Consider the following 13,922-nt stretch of genomic DNA (forward strand, 5'->3'; position numbering starts at 1 on the left):
TCAATAACTTCATTTCTTTCTTTCCCTTCTAAAAGAAAATCACCAAAAAAAAACGCTGTTTTAGAATATTCTAATTCAGGATACCCCCTTAAGATGATTACGTTCATGCTCGAAATATTTAGAATCTAATGTAAAATGTTACACTTAAAATATAAATTCTCTGTAACAGTATGCAGATAAATTTTTTTTTAAACACAATTTCATCAGGGCATAAAACCTGCAAGAAAATATCTTAATTTTAACGTGTTATTTATCTTCCGTATTTAATTATACATACGAGTTATTTCAAATACTACGAAAAGCTAGAAAAGCTAGTAAAGCTCCTCGAGTTTTACTTTTCAAACAATTTAAGCTCTATCTTATTGAACAAAGAATAGCTGCTTTTGTCTTTACGTGACATTGCTAATAACATTGATCGTGTCACATACTTTCTAACAAAAAATTTTCTTAATCTTCATGATTTACAACGAGAAATTACATTTACTGTACTCGATTTACAGAATGCAAACGCCAACGACGCTAAGGAAATCAAGTAGAAATTCTTCTTCTCATCACATTGTTTCTTACCGTTATTAACATACGATACAATTAATGAAAAATATGAAAGGGTCGAATTACACACAAAGATCATAATATGGAATGATTTACGAAGAAATAGCACGATTATTATGTTAAATATAGAATGAAAATAAATGTTTGCAGCACAGTATTTACAAAAACTCTTGGTCAGAAACATCTTCAAGTTAATATGCTTGAGATTTAAACTGTACAGAGATAAATACATTATTATCTACGAAATAAGTAATAAACCTAATATATTATACCTTAGTATACGATAATCTTTTATTACCATAATCATTACTAGTCAATAATAATAAACAAGTAGTCCTTAATAAAAAACTTGATTTTTTAAAAGAAGGTCGCTTGAAATGATTTGCAAGGAAACAAGCCGGTCGAGAAATTAAGGATTCATCGTATTTGCAGTGATAAAATATAATTAGCGAGCCGTTTGAATTGTCTACACGTATTTAAAGATATAATATACAGTGTTTGCAGATACCGTACTTAAGGCTAATTCTGCCCGAAAGATTTATTTTCACTCTAAAACTAAGCACAGAGATCGAACTGTAATCTTTCAAGTCGGAATTAATGATAGCAATAATCGTTTGTGGTCAATTAAGTACTAGATCATAATTCTCGGACATGAGTTATTTAAATAATTAATTACAGAAGGAGAATGGTGATGGATTGGATCATAATAATATCATCGACAAAGTGTATTTATTCTCAGAAATGATGAAGGTACTCGTCAAAATAGTGTCAAGGAACATGTTGCATGGGGTAAGGAGAAAAGGGAGTCGTGTAAGATGGCCATCAATCGTGCTGTACAAGTTTTCACATTTCATATAAACACACTCAAAGTATATCTTTATGCTTCTTTGCTGTCCAAGTCAGACAAATTTCCATAGTCATGTTAATTAGTAGCCGTTGTCCATTCTCGCAACTGCTTATTCCTTTAATGGCTAACGAAACCATCGCAGAAAACTGCGAATTTCGGTAACAGCGAATTACACGGGATGTTGAACGTTTAAGTAAACGTATCATGACTCCTAAATGGCACGTCGTCACTTGGTTTGATTGAATTTTCCTTTCGTTGGCCGCCTGTTCGATTGAGTCGAGACGGCGAGCAAATTTTCTTCGAACGTATCTACCGTGAAGTCCTGTTCTTTCACTAACTTCGGTATTATCCTACTCATTTGGCTATTTTGCCTACTAACATCGGCGGGATTTCTAGACAGCGACACAATGCCATTTCGTACATGCGACTTTCGTTTTTGCCCTTGCAATCGCTTCAAAACGACAGGTTGCGTTGACGAAGAATGTGGAAGGGGATGTGGAGGGATTTTTGGCGGTGGTAACCGAGTTGGTGGAACATGAGGTAACCTTCCAGCGGGTGTTCTGGACGGACATGGTGGCGGAAAACCTGGAATAGGGAATGCAAAACCTGGTCGAGGTGGCGGTGGACACATGGCTGGTCGCAGTGGCGGTCTGTACCTGAATGACCTCGGTCCGTACATAGACGAAGGACCTGGTGGCGGTGGTACCAACGGCATGCCAGGTGGAGGTAGCATAGGACGAAAGCCTGCTGGCGGACCGCCAAAACCGAAATGTGGCAACGAAAATGGGCCGTCTTTTGTGAAACCGCGTCGCGGTGGTACGAGACCTGGCGGCCCCATCGTATATGGTTGGGTTGGGAGTGGAAGCCAATCCCTCGGTCGCGCTTTGACTTTACCCGTTTTGCTTTTCTCGTGTGGTATTTTCTGCAACGCGTTTATATAGTTTTTACGCTCGATCTGATAGCCACGAGCCTCTTCGAATGCTGAAACAAATACGTAAAATGCGCTTGTGTAACAGATATAGAAACAAACGGGAGAAGCTAAATTTCAATAAACATATGAATTTTAGAAAGGAATTTTTCTTTAACCTATATTCTTTCTCATTTTCACGTGTATCTATTGCAATGTAGTTGATCTTATTCGATGCATTCAATATAGATAGAATTATAATCTGCGAATATTTATGCATTTGTGGGAGATTAAAATGTGTACGAATCCATGGCATGCGCATGACATACAAAACTAGGCACAGTATTCATCAAAGTATTCATTATAACATTTAGTAGGTGAAGTATATATATTTATTCACTTTTTATGTAATTATGTTTATAAAAGTATGAATTTTGTAATTTATGGTCCACTTACCTTTTAAACAGGTATCAACTTCCCAACCTAATTGCTGTACAAGATACCTGTAACAAAACAAATGAATTTATGTACATCATTAGTTTCATCAATTTAATTGCAAATTAATAACGTATTGATTTTGTAAAATCTTATGTGTGTATACATATATATAATCTTTCAACATGTAAACATATCTGAGATGATTTTTGATAACCATATTTGATATTTTGCTTAAATATAATATACTAACCTACAAATAAGATATCCCGAACGGTTTACGCCATGAGTACAATGAACTCCCACAATATCGTCTGGAACAAAAGAACAAAGCAGCAATCTTCAATTTGCATTCAAGTACATATTAGCATTGTACATAGAGATATCGCGGACAATTTAAAAGATACAAAATTTTACTTTTAAGATGCTCTTCAGTCAAAAATATACTACAAATAATCACTACTATAATCATTATATTAATATTTCCACTAAATTCTTTTCATTTAAATATTTTCAAAATAACTAATTTTTCAATAACATGATGTTATATATAGTGATTGATGTTTAGCGCTCATGGCACGATGGTGTGCCGACTATATCACTTTCGAAGGATCAACCTTTTGGTGATATACGAAAACCGCTTTGTTCTCTATTACACTATAAAATAAAACTATACGATGCAGATGTACTTGCACATTGTGAAAACCGTGTGCGAGAGATCTTACAAAACTTCCACTCGAGGAAACTGAATGTTTGGACGTCTCTTTAAATATTCGTCCTTTTATACCAACTAACGAAATATAGCCAATTTACCTAATTGGTTAATCAGTGCCTATCGTATCCCCTTGCACGACTCTATCTAACCCTCGAGCACTCCCCATCAAGCTGGTCCAAGTCACAAGTTCAGAGGCGCGAATTAGGCCCAAAAAGCAATTTAGTTTGCTGATTGTCAATGTGTTTGAGTACTGAGCTACAGGTTTATGACACGTCATTACTATTAAGGGTGCAGAGTCGAAAGCTTAATAACTCATCTGGCTCGCAAATGTGCAATTTCGCGAGCACAGAGTAATTTCTAAGCTTCAACCTTTTAAGCACAAAGATTGAACAACGATAGATCTGAAACCTATAGTAAAAATAGCAATTATGCGTCCGTCTGTGTCATAAATCCGAGAAACCGAAGCAATACTTAACACCCGCTCAACAATTATATTTAAACCAAAGAACCGTAATAAATTCACAGAATAATATGTTCGTGTTGAGATATTAATATATAAGAATAACTAGCGACGTGCATTCAAAGGTGTTAACTGTAAAAGATATTTTCGAGGGTTCGATGGGTTAATGACGTAAGAAAAGGATAATAAAAAGATGTACTCGCGCGAAGCAAGTCCAATAAGAGGAGCATACGTAAGGCGAGACGTACGATTCCACGGGTCATCAATTTAGCCCAGAGCACAGGGTCGGCACCTCCTCAGGCTCAGCAAGGGGCTGATTATAATATTACCGCAAATTACCGGTAAAATCTGCGACGAATACACGACGATTCGTGACTCGACTCGGCGCTTTCATGTAAGGGCCACAACACTGATGAAAGTAGCCGCGTAATAACGATCGCCACAACCCTATCGCCTCTTTTCTCCTTCAATTTCATCCTCCGTATTTCCCTTTTCCGCATGAGCTGTAGATAAGTACCGAGCACTTTACAGCCACTTCGTACCTCTTTACCTCGGGTTACACTGGGAATTAAGTGGCCATCGAAGATCATGCGATATGTTGTTTGACCTTGGCGAGCTTCTTAAAAGGATCGTTCGCAGAAACGCGATGCGATTTATACGCGGAACGGAGAGTTTGATATTTTAGCACTACTATGCAATATACCGGTGAATTTAACAGCAAGCCGTGGAAAATTATATCTTCGATGTTCGCTAGAGATGTAAAAATCACAATGCGCCCTTGGATATCTTGATATGGCATTCTCAGCACTGAGAATAGTGAAAATATCGAAATATGCGCTCCGTTCGCAAGAATTTGATTTACAGTAAATAAGACAAACGCAACAGATCGTTACGGTCTTAGTGAAACTTGTGTTCCGTATTGAATCGTTAATTTAAAATTATAATAAACTTGGTATGTCTCATTTGGCACGTTTTAGTACGAAGAAATTTATACTACATTCACAAATTCATTTATCCGTTAATTGATCATTAGTTTGTTAGAGTTATTAATAATGTACAATGCTGCGCATACACGGCATGAAGAATGAAAATGTTAACGTATAATATTATACAATGGTACATCAATGATTCATTTAAAAAATATGTCCGACGAAAAGATATTTAACAATCCGTGAGAAGAGATTGAGAAACGAAGACATGTGTATTTAATTCAAAAGAACGCGGACACACAGAAGTAATTCAAGGTTGCCTGTTTTGTACGTGGAGAACGAGCAAGGCTGACTTATACCACATTCCTATCTATCACAGGGTCATCTCGTTTTTGCATAAGAAGAAACATATGTCGCGCAGAAGACAGGAATATTCTCAGAACACGTCGGCATCTAATGTAAATCTAGAGCGTGCACCCCTGCGGAGCTCCGACATACTAAGTCTGGTAAATAAGCCGATCTTCAGAGAGATTGCCAAAGACCTACGACCTTTTCTGATGCGCTGTATTGATTTTCACAGATGATTACATATCCAGTAATACATCTTTTCCTTCGGTAATATCAAAACTATGGCATAGTAATTAATATCTCTTAAGCGTAGGCTCTCGTTCTAACGTGTTCAATCTATTGTTACCCGTGGTTGATGATTATAGTTCATACTTCCGTTGCTTAGATGTTTCTCAAACGTAACCTTGATTATCAGTATTAATTGAAATCACGTTGGTCAAGCGATCAATCTTCCTACGTAAACGGATGGTTATGGTTCTACCCAAAGAGTGGTCATTCATTATGCGATATTACATCAATCAGTCAAAACAAATGGGATAGCTAAAAATTACATTCTCAAGATTATTCCTTTTCTTTCTTTAGATCGTCTCTGATTATCGTCAGGTTACGTTCGAATCGTCGAACAATATCTTCGATATGGAAATAATATTTTTCCAAAGTCCAGAAAGGTCTTTCATTTCTCTAAAACGTAAGAAAGAAATTCAATGTAAATCCAATCCATGTTTCTATTCACCTTAGTGGCGGACGAGTAGGAACCAGGGATAGAGAACAGTTATGATATCGATTTCGGTTCTTAAAACAGTTATGTGCTATCTTTATTCTGAATAACTGTTATAAGGAACCGAAAGTTATCCCATATCGGTTGTACAACCGTTATTTCCTAGCTTTTACAACAATTCTAAATCGATTCTTCATTTCGTATAAGGATGCCATTCATTATTTAAAAAAAACTTAAATTTATTAATCAACAGATTAAGAGATACTATTCCTTCGTAACGTGAAATACAAATGGGGTCGAGGATTATAATATAAATATAAATCCATTGTTTTCATTGAATGATTGATAATAAAATCTCATGTACTCGAATTGAGAATTGTTGTCGAAACAACTTGAAGTTTAAGCGTAATTGGTCGGACAAGGTGGTTACGAAATAAAAAAAAAGGGTATATAGGCAGAAAGGCGGAGGGTACCTGGTATTGCATGTCAGTCCTTGGTAAACGTTAAGGTTGGTTTTCGGGCTACTAGAGTAGTCGCGAAGTACGACCCGAAGCGACGTGGTTAATGTGGCAATATGATATATAAGCGGGAGGTATGTCGGCTCAAATAGCCTCTGGTAGAAAGGGACCATGGGTTCCCCTTTCGTGTTCCTGCATCTTCTAGTAAGAGCGTAAACTCCACTGAAAATATATGTAAGAGCCGCTGAAACGGGGAAGGACTTTAACGTCCAGTCGTGCGCGTACATAAACATGAAAATATCGTCGATACATACAGAGAACGCGACGGCTTTTCGGCCAGCCGATTACTGCCGTCTTAAATCAATCGAACGATCGAACTTCTCGAATGTGCCTCGTATCGCTGGCTCTACACACGAACTATACACGTGGAGCATCGCAAACGCGTATAAACGTGCACCTATACACATAGGTGATTCGTCGAGAGTGCTACATGACACGCAGGATGGATGCAAGACGATTAACGACATCTTATGTTCCGCGGCCAATAAATCACTAGCCACTGTAAATGGACTCGGCTTACTTATCTCTCACCTTGCGTACCTTCGTGAAATGCCGCTGCCAGAGAAATTATAATAACGTACTCTCACGGCACGTACGACCGCGTCAGTATCGCTAACTGCCTAGATATTATATAGGCTACTGTTCACGCGACACCTTTAATTATACAATCGCGAAAGTTCATTGAAAAGATAAATATTAGTTACCGGTGTATGGGCAGGCAAAATAAACTCGCAAGAAAATGTAGGAATCCAAAGACACGTGGTCGAATATAAATCACTGATGCTATGTTACGTCTTACGTTAAACTGGCTCGAATTACACCGGATAGAAATAAAATCCACTAGATGGAGTTGTTTACGTAACAGTGCAAGAAACAGTGCTGCGAAGAATTATGAAATCCCTACGAGATCTAAATCCACGATTCGTACGATAGGTAGAATGCAGGAAATCTACGTATTGTCATGTGTGATTATTCATTGATTGGTTAAAATTCTGGCTTCTTGATAATAAATTCATCTTACAGTTAATACGATATTTTGCACTAGCTGTAAAGACGTAATTTAAATTTTATATTTAATCTCCTAATATAGCACTGCCTAACGCTTCCTAATATAGCAACGATAAACCTTGATCTTGATTAACGTGTAATATTAATAACATCATCATGCAATTTAGATATGTCTATTGTTTATAAATACATCTTCATAGTAGGTGTGTAAACAGTTATATATATCACATCGACGTTAATAAGTTATGACAATACATTACAATAATACAAGATGTTATCTAAACGTACGTGATGAACTTTGAAAACATACATAAGTTATGAATTATTTATGATATCGCTCGATTGCCAGTGGAAATCACTTACATATTTATTGATTCTTTTTCGATAGTAATCTTCTTGTATAGATATTAATAAAAAGTTCTGTTACGTATTACAGCCTTCTAATATAAATTATTTTCAACGCTTTTAATGCAGATCTAACATACAATGTTACCGCGTTATAAAAGAAAATATCCGCGATTATTATTATCAATCTGAATATAAAGTAAGAGTATTTACATTTATGTTAGAGAAATTAACTGTACATTGAAAATTACATTAAAATAAATTGCGGGAAAAGATACAAATGAACGTTTCAGAAGCCCATAATAATGAGGAAATATATCGAAATTGCAATTAAGAGTTTCTTCTTTTACACTGTGGCGTGTCAATAGGATAATGGGCGTTGGATGGAAGGTATTGATAAATGCTAAGTGACGGTCAATGGATGGTCGATGCAGCGGCGTCTTCGCTTTGGAATGTGTTTCGACACGTTTTTCAGTCAGCTCTCTTCCGAGTTTCGCTTCTTCGATTTGTAAGCTTTCCACGAACACTTTAAGCACTATAAACAGTATTCATTATTAACATGTACATCTTTTTTCGAATATTACGCGAAGAAAAAATAAAATAAAATAAAAAAAAATGTTACCTGATGTTTCTATTTTTTGATCTTTCTTATAATGTAACCTTATAGTTTTTATCCCACCATCTACTTATATAATTTAAAGATATTCTTTATTCTTCCACTAATATCAATAATCGAGGTCTTCTAGAATATTTTTTATTACTTTTATGTCTTTTATATTATTATCTAATATAAAATAGAATTCAAATTTTATACTGTTATTCACACACTATAAAACTATCATAATATATTTAACAGTATAATATTATCCGTGTAAAATTGTCACAATTCTGTCACATTGTTCATTGATCTTGTCTGTCTCGTGTATATAAGTACCAGATCGAGAATGGTTTGGAAGAAGAAAAACAGAGATGGAATAGAAAGGAAAAAAGAGAACGGAAAGGTCCGAGGAGGATGAGAAGCGAATGAAAGAAAGAGGAAGGAGAAATGCCAAAGGAAAGTTTCTGCTCTACCGGTTGATAAACGGCGGCAGATAATTAACAACGCCCTGGTATACGTGGCTGTGCGTGGGCGATCCACTGCTTCACAAACTCTGTCCAGATTCGTAGCGTGATCACCGTCGTCATTCTCATTTTTCCTGGGAATCGTTTCTTTTTTCCCAGTCGCAGAAGCCAAACTGCATTTTACAGTTAAAATAACCGTACGAATGTTTCAGGTTCATTTTCATGGACTTAACCTTTACCAACATAGGAATACGAGGAGTTACTAAGACTCTTAGTTTCTTTGATAAACTATTTGTTCAGATAATTTGTAATGTACGTAAATTATTTCTATGAATCACTGAGTCTAGATTGTGTTATATAAATTGCTACGTTTTAAATCGATGCATGCACTACTTTCACATCGCAATACGTAACATTATAAAAACCATGCAACTCTCTTGTCCAGACATACGTATTTTGTAACTACTTTCATCTTATTGTCATCATCGGTAATTGACATCAGAAATTAGTTACATTATTATAAAGCTTGGGTGTGTATTTTTCAGTATTGTATAATGCATAATTACAAATTTAATTTAAAATCTGAATTTAATCTGATTAATAATTAAAACTATTTTGCATTATATTCCTTTTTTCATAATAGAAAATCAATCAAACGACAAACAATTTCCAATAAAGAAATATAATTTAAGAATTTTGGTAACTTAATTTTTTGTCGATATTTCCTCGAAGATTTTTCAAAATGAAAATTTATTTGATATTGTTCAGAAGGAGATATTTCAGTCCTTTGTAGTTAAGAAAATTGAAGCATTTTTCGAATAAAGAGTTGAGAGGAGATATTTGGAATGTAGGATATTAGAATAATAGTAGACAAGATTGATGATATTACAAGTAGAATATACAGAGCCAGTATGATGTAATGCAGACTCACCTTCACCACAAGCTGACATAAAATCATCCATCGTTTTAAAGAATCTGAAAGGAAAAAGAATACATATATTTACCTTTAGAAAATCAAGAAGACGCGTATTCCGAATTTAATAAAATTTTGATTACGGCAAAGAAATGAAAAAATGTAATGTAATTTTTTCTTCCGAAGAATTTTATTAATTTTCATCATATTTTAACATTTCTTTTACGATAATTCTTGAAAAATCATTACAAAATTTAAAAAATTCTAGATACGTGTTTAACTTGCAGAGAATTTTTCTTACGATTACTGTTATCATATAGCTGCAATTATTATCTCATTATATTGCAGTCTGTGACTAAAAAGTTGTTTCTCAACGTAAGTTGCATTACGTCCATTTATTTGTATTAATGGAAGTTACTTGAAAGAACGTAAATTATTATAAATTAGTGTAGATACTATATAGTATCTATACTATATGTATTCTTATAACTTTTATACTTTGTACCTATTAGGTAATAAGTTGTAACAACAAATTATAAATACATTGATTATTTCAAACAACTATACAAATGGAGTTTACACTTACGATAACTGTATTTCAACAATTTATATTATAACATAAATTAATGTTACAATGACATGAAGACGACATGAATCATCGTCCCTGCAATTTTGATTAATCTACTTATCGTAAATTGTAACGTAGCATGATAGGGGGAAATTTTATAAAAGTTTGCAGATGTTTCTCATGCATAGAGTGTGTAATAAGAACACGAGGAGGAGGGCAAAGCGAGCGGCGTCCTTCCCTATACTTTCACGTTGCTGATAATTTTTCAAAATAACTACAAATAGCGATCGAATTTCCATGGTGTTGATGAAAAAATAATCAGCTAAATCAATATTCAAATATGGTAACCGGTCTGGAGAAGTGACAGAGTAATAACTGCGTAATAGGCATGCAGGGACTCCGTAGCAAACGAACGAATATGGTAATGAAGCTTAAGAACGTGAATGTTACACACCTTGAATTGCAACGAATACACCAAGAATGGGAATCCACGTGTCGGGAAAACATTAACAAATGGAAAAATTGATTACGGTTTGTATGATCAAAATATTATCATATTATATTGTGTTCTTGAAGCATACGTCGATATCGTCGAATTGAAAATTTAATTTACAACCAATAAAATAAATGTTCATCTTTCTTGATAATACATAAGATATAACAAAGCACTTATCGATTATTAAAAAATTTCATTTAATCGTTAAAATATAAGGGGGTTTATAATGTGTTTTCTTTCTTCTTCGTTTAAGCTATCACCGATTTAATTCAATTCGTTAATCGTAGACTAATTTATGTTTAAAATTAAGAACGAATGTAAAATAATAAATTTTTCCTCTGTCATTGTTCGATTTCTGTAGACTCATTGAACGGTTCTTTCTTATAACGCACAGCAAAGGAAATACTAGAGAGAAAAGATACGAAAGGAGGATGAGAAAAAGATCTCTGAAACTTTGCAGATTCGAAGATAGGATACCGCTTGTAATAATTCATTGGGCGGAGTCGTGCGTCGCCATCCCTTTTTTGTCTGTCCGGTTAAAAAAGGAGAGAACGGGAAAGGGAGGTCTTATTAACGGATTAAGCCTACTTCGGCTACTCGATAAATTATCGCAAGGTGTTCATTCCCCTTATACATTCCGTCGAGATTCCAGAAACATTCCGAACGCGCTCGGAGATATCTCGACTTTTGCTTCTGCTCCCTCCAGCCTGATATTAATACGACTTTAATTTCTCATCTCGCTATTACGCACGCTTGCATTTCAGTTACGACGTTTACGCTGAAATCTTTGAATCTTCGATTAAATGGTATCTTAAATTGGCCAGCTCGTTCAAGTAATTCGTAATATTGCTGAATAAATCGCACGAAACGACGTTTATGGTGGAAGTAGTTGCTATTAAAATTATCCGTATGAAGCATCTACGCAGCTGCTTAATTTTATATGCACGTTTTATATAAATAAAGATAACTGTTGAATTTCTTTTCGTTACAAATAGAAATCCTCGTGAAGCATTATCAAGGATCAGCGTGGCTGACGTTAATGCAACAATTCACGCTTAAATTTCGAAGTTTTCAGATCTTCAAATTCTTCCATCTTCGAATCTACAAATATGTTATTACGTAACAATGTTACGTTCGCGTGCTTTTTACGCTTTATTCCGCTGCCCACTTCTTTATGGGTTGAAGAATAATGCGTTGGAAGAAGACTTTGTTCGATTAACCTTTAGTAGAAGTAGTTTTATTTTGTATCCATTTAGTGTATCTTTATTAATAAATTCACCAACAAAAGAAACGAAAACTGTTCTGATAAGCGTGAAATCGTTTCGATTTCTCCTCCTAAATATATCTACGATGAGGTTGGTTCCACGAAAAGTTATTACTCGTCATTGTGTGAGAATAGGGTGGCCCAATAGTGCTTCTCTATAGAGGCTTAATAGGACCGTTTTAGTGCCTCTGGTCCCTTTTACCTTTAACGTGGACTTCCTATAACACCGATTAGACTAACACGATTACAAATGGTAACTCATTCACCGACTTACCGACTACTTTCCATCGTCGTTCAGTATCGATACGTTATAAGAATAGGGATACGCGCGTAACTTATTACGTATCCTCAAATCTAATGGTTACCTGCTAGTAGACGAGAATTTTTCAAACTGGACTGATGGATGATCGTATACGACACAACTAATTTAAAAAACATGCATTACAATTAATTTAAAGTATACATTATTAAAATATATTAACATTTATAAATATATAAAAACACTAGACATACTATATGTTACTAAAAATATTCTTAATATATTATACAATACATTATAATACGAAAAACATTAATAGAATATATGTACGATCAAAAATATTATTAACAAATGCACAAAGAATAATTGTTAAGCATCAAAGTCTTTCAACGTTCTTAATTGTTATATGTTGACAATGCGTCAATGTGTTATAACTGTGTAACAATAGGATGGCTACTTCTAAAAATGTGTAAACACATACTTACGGTCGATGAATGATACGACAACTTTAGAAATGTTTTGACATAACATGAAAGTAGATTCTTTCATTAATGTATCCGTATGCAAGTTAATTTACGAAGTATTTCAGTATGCTGATAGAAACTAACTCAGACGATAAAAGACGTTAAATATAATTCACTCATGTAAACAGATAAATTCAGATTATTATTTCAATATACGAATTCCACAAGTTCTTTAACGCACGCGTCAACGGAATAACTGAATAAAAAGCCTGTTTATTTCTACGAATCGTAGTTCCTTAACGAGCACATGCGGTAAATAGCGGCAATTAGCATGAAATATACATGCAATATAGCTTCTTTTTACATAAACTAATTATCAATTAAATTATACGATATTAGAAAGATCTAATTGCATTTTGCAATATCCTACATAGTATTAACTTGTTTCTTCTCTCTCGCTCCCTTACCTCCCCCCCCCTCTCTCAGGTATTATAATTTTTAGATTAAAAACTGAAATTTCTAGACTGCTTGAAACGATATTTGGATGAAAAATCCTAATTGTTCGATTGCTTAAAACAATTTTTAGATTTAAATTTATGTCCCATAATATTTCAAGTAGGCATTACACGTTCTTCCGTGTCGAGATAGCCGAACCTCGAGAAGACACATCTATCAGAAAAGAGATAGTACCCCCTGAGAATGAAATATCGAAAAATGGCTGCCGGAGATCCGCGCACCGTGGCGCCGGCGGTATGTGAAAAATGACGAGCGTTAAATTAATTTGACTTCGAATTTGAATTACAGATTCGACGTGGACGTGGAGGTGTCTGCGGACAAGGCGCTTCGCACCCTGCTCGCTTGGAATTTCCCCATTGAAAGAACCAGCTATCGAAACCGGGCATCATCAACGCGTTCCGATCATCATTGCCGCTGTTCTTGTCATCGTTAACGTTGTTCTTTCAATTCTTTTCATCTTTACCGAAAAATCGATCTTACCGGAGTTTTACTATGTAGGATGGATAACCATTATAATACTTTTATAGTATCTCTCATCCGACAGTAATATTATTCTTCTCAACTGGCGATATAAGAAAGTATCCAATACTTTATTAAC

At 34.9% G+C, this 13,922-nt stretch overlaps 1 protein-coding gene across 1 annotated transcript in view; it reads right to left on the reverse strand.

Moving 5' to 3' along the window:
* Window positions 1–232: 232 nt before the first annotated feature.
* LOC122568247 (RNA/RNP complex-1-interacting phosphatase) overlaps window positions 233–13,922 on the reverse strand; it is a 44,769-nt gene continuing 31,079 nt past the window's right edge. Inside the window, exons 6-9 of the mRNA XM_043727797.1 lie at window positions 9,776–9,819; window positions 2,995–3,055; window positions 2,763–2,809; window positions 233–2,380 (exon numbers count right to left, since the gene is read on the reverse strand). Of these exons, the coding sequence (XP_043583732.1) occupies window positions 1,626–2,380; window positions 2,763–2,809; window positions 2,995–3,055; window positions 9,776–9,819 (907 nt within the window). The 3' untranslated portion in view covers window positions 233–1,625. The remainder of the gene's footprint in view (window positions 2,381–2,762; window positions 2,810–2,994; window positions 3,056–9,775; window positions 9,820–13,922) is intronic.

Source organism: Bombus pyrosoma, linkage group LG1, assembly GCF_014825855.1.
Source record: "Bombus pyrosoma isolate SC7728 linkage group LG1, ASM1482585v1, whole genome shotgun sequence".
Taxonomy (NCBI): domain Eukaryota; kingdom Metazoa; phylum Arthropoda; class Insecta; order Hymenoptera; family Apidae; genus Bombus; species Bombus pyrosoma.